Source organism: Hyperoodon ampullatus (assembly GCF_949752795.1).
Source record: "Hyperoodon ampullatus genome assembly, chromosome: 2".
NCBI classification, from domain to species: domain Eukaryota; kingdom Metazoa; phylum Chordata; class Mammalia; order Artiodactyla; family Ziphiidae; genus Hyperoodon; species Hyperoodon ampullatus.
The window spans coordinates 124,850,252-124,871,081 of NC_136915.1; the positions used below are offsets into that span (position 1 = coordinate 124,850,252).

Here is a 20,830-nt window from a genome sequence, read left to right on the forward strand (position 1 = left end):
TCTGGTGAATTCCATGGGGACCTGAAGCCAGTGGTGTGCAGCCAGGGTGCTACAGAGGCAGCAGCAGAAGGGAGGTTTTGCAGCCATCCTGACAGGCCTGGTCAGACTGGACGACACACGGCTTGGTAATCCTTGGCTCTCCCTCTCTACATCTGTCAGTTTTTTGTTTGTTTGTTTTAAAAGAGAATGAACCACACATAAAGTCTAGACAATTTTTAAAAATTAATTAATTTATTTTTGGCTGCGTTGGGTCTTCATTGCTGCACGTGGGCTTTCTTAAGTTGCGGTGAGTAGGGGGTTACTCTTTCTTTTTCAGCTACGCAATGTTTTTATTTTTATTCAACTATAAGCAAACAGCAGAATTAACACAACATTCAGCAACTCCAGACTGGCTTTTCTTACACCGAAGAGTGATCAATTTAATAGGCACAGACTTTCAGATTGCTGATGACCTCTCACTCAGCCCTGCAGCTCATCTAGATGGCCAAGCTTTAACAGCAACTCTCTCCCTATTGCTCTTTTCAGTATTGCTCTTTAAAGGAGCCAGAGCAGGACATTGACACCCAATAACCAGCCTGAGATGTATCACATGGGGGGCTAGCAGACGTGCCGGCCCCTGGTTGTCTTAGTGAGAGACAGGGCCATGAAAACACATGCCAGAAGATGCCGTCACAGACAATCCTGGGCTCGGGCTCACAAAGGCAGAGGCAATCAACCTTTTCTTTTTTTCAACCTCTCTTAAAGATTCTTTGATACTCTGTTCTAATACTGCAGACCTGGTCTTTTTACCAGAATTTTTTTCTTCTTTAACGTCTGGATTGTTATTCTTATATTAACATTTTGATGACCCCATCCTAGTACCAAAATATCCCCCACCAAAACGGAGTTTAAATTTGATCAAAACGTAAACCCCCTAGAATTAAAGAGGACAGGCAGAAGGAAAAGTCACCCTAAACCTAAATCTGACCGCTCAGGGCTCAGGCAGGGGGAAGGGGAGAAATCTACATGCATCACTAAACTGAAACACTGCTTGGGAACTCTGGGACCGTGTCCACCTCCTGGCTTTCCTCTACTTCCCAGACAGCTGCTCATACAGTTGGGGCACATAGTCATCCCATTCGGCCTGGTAACACGCGCCGGCCACCAGAGCCCTGAGCTTGTACTTTTTGCGGAAATTCGCCGCCTTGAATTTGCCACGCTCCTCTGCAGATTGGTTGCTGAGAATGGGCTCATCACACTTCAGTGGCCTGTCCTGCTCGTAAACCAGCCAGGCGTAGCGGTGAAGGCCTGTGCCCTTAGGAGGCCCAGAGCCCACATAGTCGGAGAGCACCATGCCACTGCTGATGGCGTTGCCCTTCATGTTGACCACCAGGAAATGGTGCCATTCCCTGTATTTGGGGTCCTTCCTGCTGGGAGCATCCGGGTCTGTCAAGACCAAGGTACACAATTTACCTGGATCAAGGCCATCCCATGCAATGCTGGTGGGCCGGTTCTTCACCTGAGTGGGTGTCAGCACTTTGCCCCGCTCGTCAAGCTCCGCCCCGCCGTATTTGACCTGCAGCAGGTGCTGTGGCCTCTCGTCCACTTCCTGCAGGCTCAAAGGCCCGGACCACTTGCTGACGTCCACCGGCATCGCGAAGCCGAGAGGGGCGGACAGCGGGGAAAGCTGCGGGAGGACTCACGCAGGGTAGCAGCCCAGACTCCCAGAGGTCTGCAAGCTGTACTGAGGCAACTCAGGCCCCACGGCCAGGGAGCGCATGCGCGCGGGGGTTACTCTTCGTTGCGGTGCGCGGGCTCTAGGCGCGCTGGCTTCGGTAATTGTGGCTCACGGGCTTAGTTGCTCTGCGGCATGTGGGATCTTACCGGACCAGGGCTCGAACCCGTGTCCCCTGCACTGGCAGGCGGATTCCCAACCACTGCGCCACCAGGGAAGTTCACCTCTCTCAGTTTTAACCTGAGGCTTGGAACTCCTCAAGCGTGGAAACAAGGTCTTATTTTGGTTTTTAAACACTTGTGGGTGGTCAGAGCTTATATAGTGATGTAAGACTGTTTAGCTTTTTTTTTATCACTAGAAAGTGCTCCTAAAATTCTGTTCAGGGGTATTCTGCTTTCCCCCCAAGTGCCACCTTGCCACTTTAGACAGGTATAATAATAGATGAAGATTTATTTCAGAAAAATGAATCACAATTATTTTTTGAAGCACCTAAAAGACTGGAAATAAATTTTGAGTGATGGTTTATATTTTCTCATTTTTTTTATTTCAAGTGGCTTGCCTGGTGCTGATTACTTTACAGACTCCGAGAGAATTCTCTTTCTTTGTCACTGCCAAGGCCCTTTCTTTCCTTTGCTAGAGTTTAAAAGGACAAACTATGGACTCTTAAGGCTTTGGTTTTGAGGATGCCAAGAAAATGACACAGTCTATTATGATGTAGGCTCGTGAAATTATATTTCCCGAATTCCAGGGTACTTCATGAACAACAAGCACACCAAGTGCCAGGAAAGGCATCTAATTACAGTGTAATGCTAAAATCATTCTTGCACCAGCTAAATAAAAAGATGATTATTAGAAATAGTGTCCTGCTGAATCTGTGTGGAAATGAATCATGAAAAATATTCCATTTATTTTTTATCTATCAGAATTATTTTTATCATTAATACTATTAATTGGAATGATAACTCTGAGGCTACATAATCCCACAGTTTCTTTTAAGTAGTTCATTCTTATGAGAAGCAGGACAGACCTAAGTTTTCAAGCATGGTTGATTCATTATTTCAACATTCATGTACTGAGCTCCTACTCTGTACCAGGCAGTGCTAAATGCAATAAAGGGATTAGACACAGTTCCTGTTCTCTTGAAATCAACACCTTAGTAATCAGACAAAAGGAAAAGAAAAAGTCATTATGTCCACTTCAGAGGCAAGAAAATAAAAATCCCACCTTCAGGGACATCTCTCAGTTATGAAAAGCAGACACTTCAGTGAGATCTCTTTATGCTTCAGTTCTACCTATTTCCCACCAAATTATTATAACAGTACTCCCTAAATTCCACCTTCCTATACCCTCAATGAGGAGTCAGTTTCTTAGTCAATACACAATGCCACAGACACGATTTGTGTTTTCATCTAGGATAGGATCCCTCAGCACACGGAGCCTCTACCCAATACCACATAAGATAATACATCTTTAGTTTCTGTAATGTCTTCCACATGATTTTATCCCCAAATGCTTTACATACTTCACTAAGACAGCTATAGAATTAAAATAATAAATCAAAGCAGAGGACAGAAAGCAAAGAGGTTTATTCAAGGGAGGAAAAGACAGCTTTTCAATGAGACAGGAGAAAAGATGGAGAGCCCTGCTTCATTGTGCTAGACCTACAACTCATAAGTCTTTCCTGTGCTTTAACTCTTTCTTTGGTTTCTTGTCCCAGGCAGCACCTCTTGTCCTGTCTCTACAAATCCTCCTCTTGAAAAGACAACCAGGTACTTATATTTTAATATGAATCTCAATTTCCCAACAATGCCTTTTTCCATGCTTTGTGACAATGTTATCTCCCCCAAACATCCTAGATTTATAAGAATAATTTAATTCCTAAGCAGGTAGTTTGAATTTAGTGGGGAAAAAATGTAAGCTTCTCAAAAGAAATTCAGTGTAAGATAACCTGGAGACTTAGCTGCCCATCTCCCTTTGAGTCTGAGATTCATCATTCAACAGATATTCATAAGATAACAGGTAATATGTAGGAAGAGGGATGCAGAGCCAGAATAGCTGTAATATTAAGTAGGGAGGTCAGGGAAGGCCTTGCCATTAAGTGGCATTTGAGCAAAGATCTGAAGGAAGGAAGGGTCGAGCCAAGCAGATACCTGGAGAAAGAGCAGAGGAAACAAAAGAGCAAAGTCTGTGAGGAAGGAATGGTCTTGGCACTTTTGGAGGAAAAGCAAGGAGGTCAGTGTGCCTGGGCCAGAGCAAGCAAGAGGGAGAGTGATAGAGGAGCGTGGAGGGCAGATTGTAGAGAGACCCTGGCAAGCCACTGAAAAACCTTTAACTTTTACTCTGAGTGAGACAGGAAGCAATATTTTAGTAACTAACAAAGTTAGAGGAATAGAGTAGTTGGTCAAAATGTTTCTCCCTTATGTCTTCAGTGGTGTGCTCTGCATTCCTTCTCTACTATGGTCTCACTGATCATCCTTGTGTTGGGACTTTATGAATGCCCACCCATCACAACCCATGTTGAGTTTGGAGGCAGGAGAGCGTAGTAGTGATCTCGGAGAGGCAGCACTGAGAGCAGTGACTTGAAGTGAGATCTTAGTTCCCTGCCCAGGAATTGGACTTGGGAAGCCTGGGTGAAAATGAGGAGTCCTAGCCGCTAGTCCACCAGTGGGTAGAGGCTAGAAGCAAAATCCCCCTGGCTCTTGCCCCCATTGAAAAATGCATTTCTCAAGGAGGCAAAAACTGTAAAAACAGGTACAAAGTTTATTATTAGAGACACAGCACAAGTGGGAGAGCACACAGAGAAACAGTCTGTTTACTTAAGACAGAAGCAAGGCAGAGATGCACACCCGGAGAGCAAGGGTGTGGGCGTCCTCCCTAACCAGGAGGCAGTAAAGAGGCAGTGAAGTCATCCATATAGGGCAGTTCTTCCGGGTCTTTGTTTACCTTTGGCCAATTATCTGGTTTCTTTTTCCACAGCTGATCTGCCTTAGGACCCTCTCCAACATGCATGTGCAGCTTTTTTCCAAGATGGATTCCAGGGCAGAGGCCTAGGGGACGGCCTTGGCATCACCTATTCTGGGGAGGTGCCCCTCCTTTTTGACCCCCAAGGAGGCTTTCTGCACATGTGCAGTGTCTCCCTTGCTCCACGGTTGGGGAATATATGACCTCCTGATCCGTTATTCAAACAAGGCTTAGTCCCTCTCTGGTCCTGCCAGGACTGTTATCTTAAAGTGTCCTCAGGAGACAAAGCTTGGCTATTTACCCTGTTGCTGTTGTTATTTCTAGTTCCAAGTGCAAACAGGAGGCTGATTGTAAATGCCTAACCTGGAGCCCACCTATCTCCTGCCTCAGTAGCTAAGAGCATTTTTTTCATCCATTCAACAAACATTTCCTAGGTACTCTTTTAGGCACTAGGGGTTCAGCCAAGAATAAAGAGACAAATATCTCTCCCCTTACGGAGCTTACATTCTGGCTCATGAGCTCTGGAATCAGATAGCCTGGCTTAAGCACCTACTCATCTCCTTCTAGTGGTCTGACCATGATCGAGTTACCTCACCAATCTGTGCTTCAGTTTCCACATCTAAACAATGGGATGACAAGAGGGCCAAACTCATGGGGGCTTCTGAAGTTTAAACTCGTGTAAAGAACTCAGAGTAGTGTGAGGCCTATAGGAAACCCTCAATAAATGTAAGCTATTATGTTTAAATGAGTAAGTACTGAAGAAAGGAACAAGTTACAGAGGTATTGCAACAGGGTAGGGACAGAAGTGCAGTCAAGGAAACATTTTATCAAACATATAGTAGATAAAGTTGTGTCCTTTCTCCATCCATCTTCTCATTCAGGACACAGGTCATTCCATTGTTCTTTTTTTTTTTTTTTTTTTTTTGCATTACACGGGCCTCTCACTGTTGTGGCCTCTCCTGTTGTGGAACACAGGCTCCGGATGCACAGGCTCAGCAGCCATGGCTCACAGGCCCAGCCACTCCGCGGCATGCGGGATCTTCATGGACCGGGGCACGAATCCGTGTCCCCTGCATCGGCAGGCGGACTCTCAACCACCACGCCACCAGGGAAGCCCTATTGTTCTTTTTGAATCGACTCTGTGCCACCATATCTTCCTTCTTCAGCCCCCAATTCAAATCATGAAGATATTAACAAAGAAAGCGAATATTTCCCTCTTTTACTTCTATTTTATTTACTGTTTTGATTCATTTTCACTGTCAGTGTCATGGCAGACTTCCAGCTCCCACACTGCAGTCACCACCAAGCCATATGGTCATAGAATTCTTAATGGCTCCTCCTTTTCTTCCTTTTGTTTTCTTTCTTACTGTTTGAGAGTTTTTCTAGGGCTATAAAACTACAAAAAGAAACCCTTCAAAAGATTTAGAAGTGTGTAGTCAGCTAACTGGAGCTCCACAGGAGAGGGCAGGGTTTCTCTCTCTGCTGGTCACTGATGTTTTCAATCACCAGTGACACCTGGTTCTTTCCAGGTAAGGCTTTAAGAGTCAGCTGTGATCTTCGGCCCCCCGTGATGGCAGTTTTGCTCTCCGAGGCGTGATGCCTGATCTTTACAATTGCCATGGAGGTCCTAGGTAGTCATTAGGCCGGACTACAAAGTGGCATGTAAACACACTGTAAAGGTACGCACAACACAAGTCACCCACTCTAAAGGGAATGTTGAGAATTCATTGGATTTCCCACTGAGGGTAGAATTCCATCCTTTTCATAGCAAATGCCATCTTAACGTCACCTCTAGGATTTAGATGATGTTTACAAAGAACTATCACATTTCCATTTAATCCTCACTATAATCCTATGAAGTAGATATGATAATCTCTGTTTAACAGGAGAAACTGAGGCTTAGCGAGATTTAAGTTACTTGCCTAAAGTCAGAATGCCAGTGGCAGGCTGTGGATGCAACCACAAGCCACTCCATCCTTCTCTTTGCTTTATCCAGTACCCTTCTTCCCTTCCCCTCACCCCTGCATCAGTAAAAAGGACATTAAAATTGTTCAGTAAGAACCAGAATGCCTAACCCTGAGAATATTTGACAAGAATCACCGGGATCCTTCAGGCTCAGTGGAATTGCTTTGCCTTCAAACACCCACACCAAGGCATGAACTGGATTTTCAACTGAGGCAAAGCTGTACAAATGAGTCCCAGATGTTGTGAGCTGATTGCCAGCACCCCAACTGGCCATCCGTCAAACAAAGGACTTAAGTTGGAAAATACGCTATCTTACACATTTCCTGCAGCGGGAGATGGGAATGGGGCAGCGAACACTGACCGTTTTCTTTAGCAGAGATCACCAGTTCAGAATGGCGTGGGCCAAGCCATGAGTGCCACTTCTATTATGGTCTGCACACCCCAAAACAGGGGTTTGGGGGTTGCCGGGGTAGGGTACTGGCTGTTAGGGTCATATATTTAAAGTGTTTTAGGATCTTTTTTGAACACAAAGGATCATAGTGTAGACACTGAATTATGGCCACTTTTTCTTCAGTGCTTTCTCTGTCTTTCATAAGCAATCAAGGGTTTACTTCTTCATGCAGCAAACACCTGAAACTATTTCCTGGGGCCCCTGAAATCTGACAGCACTAAATATTCACTGCATCAATATACATGAGCAAGAGTCCCTTCTTCTCTGAGAAGTCCGTGGAGTCTTTTCTAAGAAAAGTAAAGCTATGACTTGCCAGGAATAAGTAAACAAGAAATTCAGAGGGTAGGGATTTGGTTTCCACTTCAGGCCTTCAAAGATCGCTGCCCTGACACTGTTTAGCCCCCAGGGAAGGGGCAGGAGCAGCTGGTGAGACACGAGCCCAGACAGTGCCTTTGGGCAGTTGAGAAAAAGACGTCCCTTTGGATGGATGGAGTCCAGTGGGAGGTGTCTCAGCTCAAACAGTAGAGTTTTGGCCAAACAGCAAATGGCACAATTATGCATGTCGGCCCTGACCACAGGTGTTCCCTACAAGGTTCAAGGGCAGCCCCACTTCCATGGGAGCCATGGAAGAGGCAGACAGGGAGGTGGTGTGGGGAAGGTGGAGAGTAATGGGAGAAAAGGGGAAAGGGGTAGACACTAAGTCAGAATGAGACCCTAGAAGGAGTAAGGAGACAAAGGTGCATACTTGGATGCAAACAAAACAGGAAAAATACAATAATCGTATAAGAGAAATTCCACAATATGAGCTCCTCAAAGCTCCTAGTGTTTTTTGTTTTGTTTTGTAGAGATATCATTCTATTGCAACAGACGTGGCGCTGGAAATTAGCTTCCCATCTGTAAAACTGGAGGCAGAAAGTCTGCCCCATCTCTCCACAGAGAATCCGCAAATTAAGAGTTGGATCTGTGCACCCAGCTCCACGTTTCTCCCCCTAGATCACCTGAGACCAACTGTGGTGTGTTTAGGAGAGTTCTTCTCTGGTAATAATTGCTGGTGTACTTATAATGGGAAGATGTGAGCATCCCTAAGGGAACTGTACCTGATGGAAGAACAAAAGAAACATGAGCAGTTTCACACTTCATCCTTCTTTGACTTAATAGGCTCCTCTCAAATAACCAACTACTACCGTTGTGTCAGCATGCCCAGGGACTAAAGAAAGCCTTCGCTGTACAAGATTATATACGAAAAGCATCTGCTGTGACCAGCGAAAGGCACTATTTGAGTTGGCTGTCAGTGAGAGTGCGGAAATGGCTTTTAAGGAGGACCTTCTCTGTAGCAGTGGGAGCTGTGTGTACAGCAGCACGTGGACACAGAGCACTCAGGAGCAGGTCCCACAAGAAGGCTGATGAACGGAGGGACCCGTCTGAGGGCAGGGCCTCGGAGCCGGGAGTTGGCCTTCTCAGCGCAGCTTAGCCCCTGATTCTGGACCCGAGCTGGTCTTGCTTTAATGTCACAGCAACCTCTGGCCTCAGAGGGATGCCGGTTAAATCAGTCACAAGAGTCAACAGCATAACAGGGGCTTGGAGATGGCCGTCAGGTGATACAAGCAACGGTCTTATAACAAAGATGGAAGAAATTGCACAAGAGGTGGAGATAGTCAGAAATATAATAACATCCCTAAGAAAAAAATGAGTTTAGGCAAAAGGCATAAAGTTAGCAGAAGGAAATGAGGGACAGCTTGCCAAGCGAGAGAGAGAGAAAACAGAGCAAGTGGACCGCACAAAATCAGAGGGCAACCCAAGATTGAGGTGAACATCAAAATTTACGCAGAAAATCCCAAACCCAAGAGTTATGTATTTTTAATCAACAACGGAAAATTGTGTAAAGGTCAGAATCTTCAAGAAGAGAGTCAGTAAATAAAAAATAACCCTGTTACTGGAAAAAAAAGAACAGAGGAAAAAGAGAGGGAGAAGCTCTAACTAATGTGATGGATCCAACAATGAGCAAATGGACAGACAGTAAGGATTTGAAGGCACTGAGTAATCTGAAGTAATCAAAACCTATGAAAACAGATTTAAAGGCATTTATTTACATTAAGAAAATAGAGAAATGAGAAAATAATAATGAAAAATGACCTTTATATAATTTTACTTGAAAATTTCATTTGAATTTGGTAAAAAGTTATGGTCTTACAAAGGTTGTGAACTAAATGTAAAAGCTGTAAATAAATAATATTACAGGGCTTCCCTGGTGGCGCAGTGGTTAAGAGTCCACCTGCCGATGCAGGGGACACGGGGTCGTGCCCCGGTCCGGGAAGATCCCACATGCCGCGGAGCGGCTGGGCCCGTGAGCCATGGCCGCTGAGCCTGCGTGTCCGGAGCCTGTGCTCCGCAATGGGAGAGGCCACAGCAGTGAGAGGCCCGCGGACCGCAAAAAAAAAAAAAAAAAAATATATATATATATATATATTATATTACAATAAGAAGTGGCGTCTGAAGACAGAACTGAAAACCCATGTGTTCACCAGCTCCGCAGAGATGGCAGCGCCAGTTCTGCCACACTTGAACTTGCCTTTGCAAAGCTCATGTGATAGCTGGCAATTTTCACTATTTTTCCCATACTTGCTCTGAATGTAGATTAAAATCCTCCAGAAGCTCATTTTCTCCATGAATTAAAACAACAACAATAAGATTATCTGTAAGGTTATTTGGGAAAGAACATCAATGCAAAGATAGGAGATCATCTGAAAGATTCATTTTACTTACCAGAGCTCCAGGCAATTCTATGCGTAACCCAGAATTTGTTCACAGCTCTTCAAATTAAAATGAGGATTCTACCACCTCAACCTACAAATCTGAGGATTCACCCAAGAGTTTTTATAGGGTTTCATGCACTTCATACTTTAAAGCACAAAGTACATCATTAAGTAAATCTCAACTATAGTCATCATATTGTACATATATCCCTGGTACTTATTTATCTTATAACTGGAAGTTTGTACCTTTTGACGACCTTCATCCAGTTCTCAAGTTAACACTGCTGTATGGTATGTTTGAAAGCTGTTAAGAGCGTAGATCCTAAGACTTCTCATCACAAGGGAAAAAAAGGTTTTTTCTTTTTTTTTTTTTTTGGTATCTGTTTCTGTATGAGATGATGGATGTTGGGTAAACCTATTGTGGTAATCATTTCACAATATACGTAAATCAGATCATTATGCTGTATGCCTTAAACTTATATGGTAATATATATCAGTTATATCTCAATAAAACTGAAAAAACAAGATCATGAGAGTTTTTTTAAAAAGTAAATCTTTATTCAAAGTGAATAGTCAACAAACGGGAAATCTAATGACACCTGACTTCACCACTTAATATTAACATGGGAATCACGCAAAGGAGATTCCCTCATTTGAAAAGTTCAAAGCATGAAAATTAACCAACTTGATGATCAGTTATGCCTATCTCTTTTTTTGGTTAAGATTACTATTAATATTTTTAGTATTACTGTTACTATTTCACTGTTACTACTTTTTTCCAAAGGGGGAAATAAAAGTGTTTTTCCAAAAGCAGAGTACTGAAATTCTGAAGCAAAGGCAGTCCACCAAAATGCTGATATTTAAAGAAATAAAGAGGGAGGGACTGTGCTGGTGGTCCAGTGGTTAAGACTCCACACTCCCGATGCAGGGTGCCTGGGTTCGATCCCTGGTCAGGGAACTAGAACCCACATGCCCCAACTAAGACCCGGCACAGCCAAATTAATTAATTAATTAATTAAAGAAATTCTGGCAAAAGATATGTAGAAGGAAAGCAATTTGGGCTTCAACATTTTCTAAAGCAGCACTTCTCAAACTATCTGTGGTGAAGGAATCACTTTTTTTCTTTTATTTCTAATTACATTCAAACAATAAGACCTACTTTTTTATTTTTAGATTCAATAGGCATAAACTTACTCTGTCAACTTGCTACAGAAGTTTCTAAATGCTTCCTCTGAATTTCCACACTTATCACAGACCAGTGTGTACTGTCCACAAACCACACTGGGGGTAGCCCTGGTCCAGAGTATCACTGCTTATTCAGAACTGGAATTTTTACTTTATAGCTGTTGAATCTGAAATGCAACAAGATCCACCCAGTCCTCTACCCATAGCTCTGAAAAGTAAACACTTTAAAAGAAAGGCCTGTATCACAGAGAAAAGTGGACACCTGCAGCCCTCAACAAATCAGGGTTTTGTCACTGTTCTGCTTATCTTCTCAAGCTGATTGCAGGGCCCACTTACTTCATGGGTTTTATCAGCGACCACCATCAGTTCATGATTATGATGGGAAAAGCCTGCTTAGCACAGAGAACAGCAACAAGGCTCACAGGTGAGAGGAAATGAGGATGGACTCCCCACCCTGCCACTTCCCAGCTGTGTAGCCTTGGGCTGGTGACTTGACTCAGGACACCTCTTTCTCTATCCATCAAACAGGGGAAATGGCAGGATCTACGTCCCAGGGTTACTCTGAGGATTAAGGGAGATTCTGCATATGAAGAGCTTAGTGCAGTGAGTGATACACACAGTGTTCAGTAGATGTCAGCCACGTTGGCCACAAATTTGGCAAATGGCGCTGCTCCTATCTGCAATGAAATGACGCCCAGCACAGCTCTTGAGGGCTGGCCAGCCTGTCCTCACTTGGAGCTATGTGGAGTCCAGAGCCCTACAGACTCACGGATGTGTTCCAATCACACAGTCAAGCAGAACGTGTTGAAAAGTGGTGAACACAGATCTGAGGGGCTGACCCTGCCCCCAAGTCCCTATATGGAACGACTCTCCTATCCTTCCATGAAAACCATAACCACTAATGTGTTTCCAATTTTGGCCCCAGCAACAGACCCAGATTCCACCCTTCTTAAAAGCCACGCCTACCATCACCTCACACAGCTTTGCTTGAGCTGAAACAGAAAGCTCCTCTGACACGACCTCAGTTTACTGCCTGACAATGTAAGGGGGCTGCTTTGGACTTCTCAGGGGGGGCTTTGGGGACCCACAGAGGTGAGGGACAACCCTGGTTCTCTCTTGACAGTGCGGACCTTGAGCAGGTCACCCGACTTTGCTCTCAGTCCCCGTCCATGACAGGGAGGTTGTCAGTATGCTGCCACCCTCTATGGGAGGCGTGACAGCCCGACCACTATGGACGAGAGCAGCAGGGCAAACCATGTAATGAGTGTGGGGGGGTGACTATATATACATTCAGTCTCTAATACACATATATAATTCTTTAAATATATATATATGGGGTTTTTTTCAAATTTTTCAGAACTTTATTTTTTTGATTTTTTTTAAAACATCTTTATTGGAGTATAATTGCTTTGCAATGGTGTGTTAGTTTCTGCCGTATAACAAAGTGAATCAGCTGTACGTATACATATATCCCCATATCCCCTCCCTCTTGCGTCTCCCTCCCACCCTCCCTATCCCACCCCTCTAGGCGGTCACAAAGCACCGAGCTGATCTCCCTGTGCTATGCGGCTGCTTCCCACTAGCTAGTTATTTTATATTTGGGAGTGTATATATGTCTATGCCACTCTCTCACTTCGTCCCAGCTTACATTTCCCCCTCCCTGTGTCCATATATATATATATATATATGTTTTTAAAGAATTATTCTTTTTCTTATGGTACTTTCCCCCTCACTCTACACTGTAAACGCTCTAAACACAAACCATGTAGTTTTTTTTTTTTTTTTTTTTTTTTTTTTTGCGGTACGCAGGCCTCTCACTGTTGTGGCCTCTCCCATTGCGGAGCACAGGCTCTGGACACGCAGGCTCAGCAGCCATGGCTCACGGGCCTAGCCGCTCCGCAGCATGTGGGATCCTCCCGGACCAGGGCATGAAACCGTGTCCCCTGCATCGGCAGGTGGACTCTCAACCACTGTGCCACCAGGGAAGCCCCAAACCATGTACTTTTAATGCTTTAACCCACTAAGCTCCAGGTGCTGTCAGCATTCACCACAAAGCAATGACAAGGATTTAGGTAGCCCTCTGAATCCTTTCTAGCTCTTTGAAAGCTCATACCACAAGCCCTTGCAATTCTGAATTCAAGGGTTCATTGTTTATCACTAACATCATCCGCAGGGCCTCGCCCAACTGACATCATTGGCTCATTCAGGTGGGTCCACCCTGGTGTTTCCGTTCTACCCCTTGGTGTACAAGCAAAACTCTCAGGTAGACTGTCTTTGCCAGTCATTCGCCATTCTTTTCCCTGATGTTTGTTCGCTTGTTTGTAAATCCTCCTCTGACCCACGTGAAAGCTGGCCTCCATACACCATTTGTCCAGCACTCAGGCCTTCCTGGTCTATCCCATCTCGACATCCTTTCCCTGACTCGGATGACACTGTTGGTTTCTCCCCAGCAGGGAACACTATTCTCCCAAAACACTGTCCATCAGGGACCATAGCACCTCTTATTTCTTCCTGCTTCAACTCCTTTTTCTGAGTTTTTTTATGAGTCAGTCAATCTGTAAAAATCTCTGGACATTTCAGTATTTCAGGAGATCAACCCCCATCTGAGCACTGAATGTTCTCTCCGGCAGTGAAGCCAGGTAGTCACCCAATGCAAGCTTGATGTCCCTCGGTGATGGGGACCTCGCTGTCTCCTGGGGCAGTTTGAATTGTGAGCAATTTCTCCTTCAGTCTGAGCTGGGAGATCTCTCTCTTTCATCATGAGGTTTTATTCAGCCTTTGCCCACATACTCGGGTTTTCTATACAACCATCCAAATCCCTCTTTTACATGATGGCCCAAGAGACAGCTGAGGGCTCTCTTCTCCAGACTAAGCCTGCCAGGACTTGGCCTACTAGCTCCTCACCCCTTTAGTCACCCTCCTGTAGACATGCTCTAATAGCCTACCTATGTCCCGGGATCTTCTGTGCTTGTGGCATTCCCTCATATTCTGTTCCATCTGTTTATTCTCTCCTTGAGTGGCATGGACATGACCTCCCAGTCAGCTTGCTCAGTGGTCCCAGACAACATAGAAATTCACGTACACACAGAGCTAACACGATGGCCTCTGTTGTCAGGTGGCCACTACATACCTATTTCCTGTTACTTCCCATACATTCAAGTTGGCCCAGTTGTTCACAGGACAATAAACATGGCACCAAGGTACATCCAGAACCTCAAAGCCAGTCTTCCAACAAGCCCCGTGTGCTGCCTTTATTGTGTCTTAATCCAGGATGTCAGCCTCTGTTCCTCCTCTAACTTGCTCCTTTCCTATCAGAGCCCCTTCCTCAGATTTGTGCTTTGGATGTTACCATCGCTAAGGGTAACAGGAAAAGCCAAACAACGTTCCCTCTTACTGACACACTAGTTAAGTCCACAGTGAATTATCATTTGTACAGCACATACTTTATAATGTATAACATAATCATCTTATGTTAACCTTCAGAGCAACCCTGAGGAACAGGTATTATCCTCATTTTATAGATGAGGACACTGAGGCAGAGCTGGAACTCAAACCCAAGGGGTCTTCTGAGTTCACATCTGACGCTATTTAGTCTACACCCTACTTACTCAGAAGCTCACGAATCTTAGGTACAGAAAAAGTTTTCTAAGGTTAAGTTCCAAGTATCAAGTAAAGAATGAGTCACGGAGGAAAACCCAGAGGAATCTGGTTTCTATTTCTGGCTTTGCTATAAACTACCTCACAGTTTAACTTTCCTGGTCCTCAGTTTCCTTATTCATAAAATAAGGAGATCAAATTAGACAATCCCTGAAGTGCCTTCCTGCTCAGCTGTCCTATGTCTCCTGCCCTGTCTCTGCTGTGTTGCTAAAATTAGGCAGAAAACATTGTTGAAATACCTTTCTTTTTTGTTTCTCAGGGTTTTTTTTTTTAAGTTTCTGAAATTAGCTGGATAGTTGACAACTATCCAGCTAGTCTGTCAAGAAGGAAGAAAACTGTCATCTATTTAATAGTTAAATTTTAAGCAGTTCATTTTCTGTAATGAGAAGAGATATCTGGAAACACCAGCCATGGGGCTGCACCCACAAAAGTCCTCCTCCTGTGGAGACCATCTTTAGAGCAACGTATTCCCAGAGCCGAGGTTCTCAACCCAGGCGACATTTTGGGTTGTCACAACCGGGGATGGTGCCACAGGAATCTGGTGAGTAGAGGCCAAGGATGCTGCTAGACATCCTATATGCACAGGACAGTCCCCCTAAACAGAGAGTTATCTGGCCCCAGATGTCAACGGGCTGAGGTTTTGAAACCCTGTCTTAAAGAGTGAAGTCAAAGAACAGCCCCAAACTCTTCCCAGTGTTTTAGCTAAACTGGTCCACGTGAGAGGCTAACCGGGTAGGCTCACCTGAAAGAACCGAGGGTCTGGACACCTCTCTTACCTGGCGAAGAAGGACGCGGCCACCGAGGTGCCTGCGGAGGTCTCGCTGGCCACGCAGGAGGCTTGCGAGGCCGGGACGCTGCAGGCCGAAGGCTTGTCTGCATTGTAGCGATTCAGCGCTGCCTCTGTCAGGCCCTCCCGGCCAGGCTCTGTCATCAGCTGGGAGATCTGGCAAGGAACACGGATATCGAGCTCATTACCTGTGACTCACGGCATTTCCTGACTACCACCGGTAGCGCCTCTGTTTTGGGGTCGGGGCCAGAGTGCGGGGCCGGGGGCGGTGAGTCTGGGAGGGAACACGTCCCCACGTGCATTCAGTGACGCGATATGGCCTCCTCTAAGGCCATTTTCCTGCATGTTAGCTAGAATACCTCCTCGTTTGCATTAAATATAATGGAATACAATTATGCCCTGACACTGTAAGTTTCAATTACTTCTGTGTCTCCCCTCCATTTGGAGGGGGAAGCAGGAGCCATTAACCACACTATCTGCAGCCCAAGACCAGACCGGTAGGACCAACTAGTGCTGGTTTCTTACTAGGAAGGCCCTAAAGGCTCTCAAATAGACAAGAGGGGCAAAGATATCATTTTTTTAAGGGAGAAGTGAACCTGTTAATGAACATAAGAAATTAAACAAATCACTACTTGTGTATTGTTGTTGTTTGCTGTAGGCAGTCAGCAAAGAGATGACTTAGAGAAGCTCATAAAAATAGATACAGCCCATCATGAATTACCAATGGGTTTTTTTTTTTTTTCCCTTGGAAGGTTTAGACCATTTCAACAGACTTAATTTTCCTACTGGTTCATTAAGATAAATGGCTTCCATTTTATTGGCAATAATTGCCTTTATAGCGCAAATTCTAGTGAATGGGGGCAGGGTCTATTTTGCCTAAATGCACATAATATACTATGAAGAACCACACTTCTGGGCAAAGTAAGATACTGGTATAGAAATGTACTTTCGGAAAGTGCTAATCCCATGACAAATGTAATAATTATGCAGGCAAGTCTAAGTGTGCTATTTTGAAAGCCTGTTACTTTAAAACTTCAGTCTACTTGCAAAAAGGAAAAACTGTCAGTTTTTTTTTTTTTTAAAAAAAAGGAAACTTTAGTTTGGGGGGAAAAAAAAATAAAGGTCTCCAGCCCATTCATACCTCTTAAATGCTGAGTGGAAAATGTTGCTAATTGCCTAGAAAATACAAGTGCAATAAGGCAAAGATCAGGAACAGTTTCCACTCTGTGCTGAGCCGTCCAGAAGGCCAGTGAAAGAGTCCCGTTTGTTAACCTTTGAACATAAAACATTTGTACTTTTCATTATTAGAAGAATAGCAATCACTCTTGAGCCCCATGGACTTGAAACTTTGCTCTGCTAAATTCATGCTCTGACTTGGAAAGCCTTGGCATTATCCAGCTGTAATTCTGCCAATACACACTTTCTTATTCTCATTCATTCAATGCATTGTAAGGAAACTCAACCTACATCAGAGAAACGGGAGAGGAAGCAGCAAAAGCAGCCAATGGCCTGGAGGACGTTCCCTGCACTGGCAGGGGCTGCTTCCCAGGCAGAGGGCCTGTGTCACCTCTCTTTGGGCTTCCTCTGCAGCCTGTGGGGTGTGGGCTCCCCGCAACCAGCTACCACTCTCCCAGAGGAGTGAGGCATGCTGGAGGGGACGGCTGAAACAACCGGGGACCTGGCCGTGGGCATGCACACTGTTGTCACCACGAAATGGCATTTATGAAGCACCGGTGGTACATGATGCCATCCTGGACAGTGTCCCAAAACAAACCTCACCGTGAATTCCCTCCATCCCACAGCTCTCCACGCCAGAATGGGGTCTCAGGAGCGACGTGCGGCCGACCCTCCTTGATCATCCTTGTGACAAAACTAACACCTACCCCAACCCTGTGTTCCCCAGGCGACACCCCCTTGGAAGCAGACCACCTACGCAGCAGCACTCACTCTTCCCCTGGTTCCGAATCTTATTTCAGGGCAATGGCCTTTCCTACCAGCGGGCGGCCTCCCCACACTTCAAAAGCAAGTCTCTCTAAGAGGGGCCTGCTTTTTTGCTGCTAGCTATAATGAAGGCTCTGTTCTGTAAGAATCTGCCCGGAAGACTTGGCTTCTCCAAAGGGCGAGGGAATGAGCTCGCCGAGAACCCCAAGCCCCTCTCCAGTCATGCAGCGGCCCCTACCCTTGGTTCCCAGGCCAGGTGGGCAGCACGTGAGATGTGCTAAGATGTGTGTGAGATGGGGCTAAGGGGTGTGCTGTTGTGGTCGGTTCCCCCCAGGGCCCTCACCGCAGTCCTGCAGAAGCTGGATTCTAAGAGACCGAGGGTCAGAAACCTGAGGCTGCTTCCCCAGGGGAAAACAGCTAGGGAGCAGGGGCCAAGACTGGACCCCGATTTGTTGGATTCTGTGACATTTTCACTCTGCCCTCCCCCGCCCAGTCCACCCTCCATTCCCGCTTTAACTGTCCCCTCAAGGCGGCTCTAGTGGCCCCCTCCCCGCAATCCACTGTAAGAGAAAAATGCCCAAACAGCAGGAGTTCCCAGAAACCTTAGCTTCACTGCACAATCTGCAATCAAGAGCCTTCTTTGTAGAGGACTATGGTTTACCTCTGCTTTTCAGACTGTTCTGACTTAATTTTTTCTCTCACGATACTGTGAAAGCTACAAGACTCTTCGTGGGAAAATTCAGAAACCTCAATCTCTTCATCTAACACATTCGAAAAGCCTAAAGTTCTGGGGGAAAGGATTCGTTATCTTGATTATGTGTGTATGTCATAGTCTAGAAGCAGCCCCTGAAAACTTGCCAGGGGGTCCCAATCACTAACTCTGGGGGTACTAGATTTTCACCACAGGATTTCGTTTGCTTTAGTTCTGATTAAAACCTGCTGTTAGCTCTCCATCTCGGTTACACCGGATGGTTTCACTAAAGCAACAAGTATCTGTGACTTTCAAAACACCGCATCACATCCCGAGGGTGGTGGTCAATGGAACACGGGATGGCAGTAAAGGAACCAGGCTCAGGGAGCAGGGGGCGCCTGTGTGTTTGCACACGTGTGTGCTTGTCCTCGTGGGGTCTTCAGTGCGCATGGGAGTCCCCGCTACCGTTCGTGTGCACAGGGAGCTGCCTCTCACAGACCTCACAGATAAAGCTGCTCACTACGTTGTCATTCTAGGCAAGATTCATGTCTTTCAACCACATTTACATTTTTGCACCGATACCTCAATATGAGGAGCCATATACTTGTTCACAAAGAAATCTCGAATCTTAAATTGTTATGATCTTGAACACAGAATCAAGACAAAAGATGTTTGGCTGTTATCAGCCAAGGTTGCTTTCACATGGCAAATCACAATCTATAAGCCACTGACCTTTAACTTCCCCACTGATGGGAAGGACTCTGAGAGCTTCCAGAGTGTGACAACTTGGGGGCTCATCTTAAATGGCATTATTGACCCAGAAAGCCGCCTCCCTTGGACTCTGCCGAGGCAGCAGGGAACACCAACAGTATCCATTTCCTGTGCAGAGACTTCTAAGGACAGCAAATGCATCCCACTCAGTCTTTATATTTAATGGCATTATGACCCCAAATTCCAGAAAAGAACATATAAAGCATTTTCTGTTAGGCAATTTGTATCTCACTATTTTGGGATATCTCCTTTATTGTTATTACTACTTACACTGTTACTTAATATTTTTATATGTTTTGCAAACAGTAGTGCTCAATAAATATTTTTTGATGTGTGTTAGCACAGACCAGCTCACAGTTATCCTGAAAAAGACTGGACACAACTAATGTCAACCCTTGGTATTGTCTGTGCTGTCAGTGGTTGCACTCTAGGGAATGAGGACAGCAGAATACAATTTCAAAAAGCCGACATAAAATAGAAACGAGGTAAGCAACTCTGCAAAGGACAAGATCAACAAATGCATCCCCAAACCAAAGATAAACAGTTCCAGCTGATCATGCAGACCCTGCATTTCAGTCACAGGGTAACAGAAATCTGGTGGCGGTACACAGAACAGCATCTTCCTCTAATAATCACACTGCAGTGAGATAGGCCCCCATTAACTCATTTGGGTTTTGCTCCTGTCAGAGAGTAAGGGGGGAGAGGAAATTTTCCATCCTTTTCTGTATATGAGTCTTCGCTTGCACTGCAGGAATATGTGTCAATCCCCACTTGAGTCACTTCTGGGGCTGGCTCTAACAGCATCTGGCCAGGGGCCCCGTTCCCCCCCTCCCCTGAAGGATCCCCTTGGGGAGCAGCTGCCCTGTGTGACCCAGGGACGGAGCAGCACAGAGAATTCTTGGAACAGCCATGGGCACGTGTCTCTTACTTCTGTACCCCTCCTTCTGGGGACCAAAATGCTTCATTTTATGAGCTATGTTCATTTGATCCTGGCAGGCAGAGAAACAAGAGGAATACCCCACTCAGGAGGGAAGCCCTGGGACGTCTCCAAAGCCAGAACGATCTCCTCTTCTGCAGTGTCTGTACCGGCCTCAGCCCTCCCTAAGTTGTTCCACTGCACTCTTTTCGTGTCAGTGCTTTCTGTCCCTGAGCGATTGGGCAAACTTGATCTCATTTCAACTTTCATCTCACCCTGCCTGTCTGGTCTCCACCTGGAAACCAGACCTACCCAGAACTGAAGTGATGCATTGCAAAGGTGGCTCCCGTGCCGTGCGTAGTGGTAGTAAGCACCATTCCTAAGCAGGATTTGTAAAAGGGGAAGAGCTCACATGGCAACACAGTTTTTGCTTAGAAGTCTCAGCAGACATTGCAGCAAGTTAACTACTGCTGGTCTTTTTGCCTGAAGAAAAGCTACTGAAAACTAGAACAATAAAATGTGTTTTCCACTAATCTCATCTGAAGATATTTTAACAAAAACAGAACAAAACAAACAAAAAAAAACAGAAGGACAAATATTGATTCCACTTATATGAGGCACCTGGAGTAGTTAGATTCAGAGAAACAGAAGGTAGAATGGTAGTTGCCAGAGGCCTAGGGAGGAAGACATGGGGAGTTACTGTTTAACGGGTACATAGTTTCAGTTTGGGAAGATGGGAAAGTTCTGGAGATGGATGGTGGTGATGGTTGCACCACACGTGAATATACTTAATGCTACAGAACTAATGGTAAATTAAAAATGGCTAAAATGGTAAATTTTATATCGTACATTTTACCACAATTAAAAAAAAAAAAACTTAGAATAAAGAGCACCAGGGGACTGCTGACTAAAGGGAGAGCCCAAGATCCGCTCACTGAAAGGACTAAGAAAAAGCACTTGGGGGGGCCGGAGGAAGATGGCGGAAGAGTAAGACGCGGAGATCACCTTCCTCCCCACAGATACATCAGAAATTCGTCT

The 20,830-nt window shown here is 45.2% G+C and overlaps 2 protein-coding genes across 2 annotated transcripts in view; both read right to left on the reverse strand.

Moving 5' to 3' along the window:
- KIF26B (kinesin family member 26B) overlaps positions 1-20,830 on the reverse strand; it is a gene marked incomplete at both ends in the record, with an annotated part of 499,315 nt that overhangs the window by 252,820 nt on the left and 225,665 nt on the right. The window contains one exon of the mRNA XM_079697984.1: positions 15,463-15,629. Within this exon, the coding sequence (XP_079554110.1) occupies positions 15,463-15,629 (167 nt within the window). The remainder of the gene's footprint in view (positions 1-15,462; positions 15,630-20,830) is intronic.
- LOC307070249 (phosphatidylethanolamine-binding protein 1-like) lies at positions 1,070-1,633 on the reverse strand (the record flags this gene model as incomplete). Its single annotated transcript, XM_079728511.1, has 1 exon — positions 1,070-1,633. One exon carries the CDS (start codon positions 1,631-1,633, stop codon positions 1,070-1,072), a length of 564 nt encoding a protein of 187 aa, XP_079584637.1.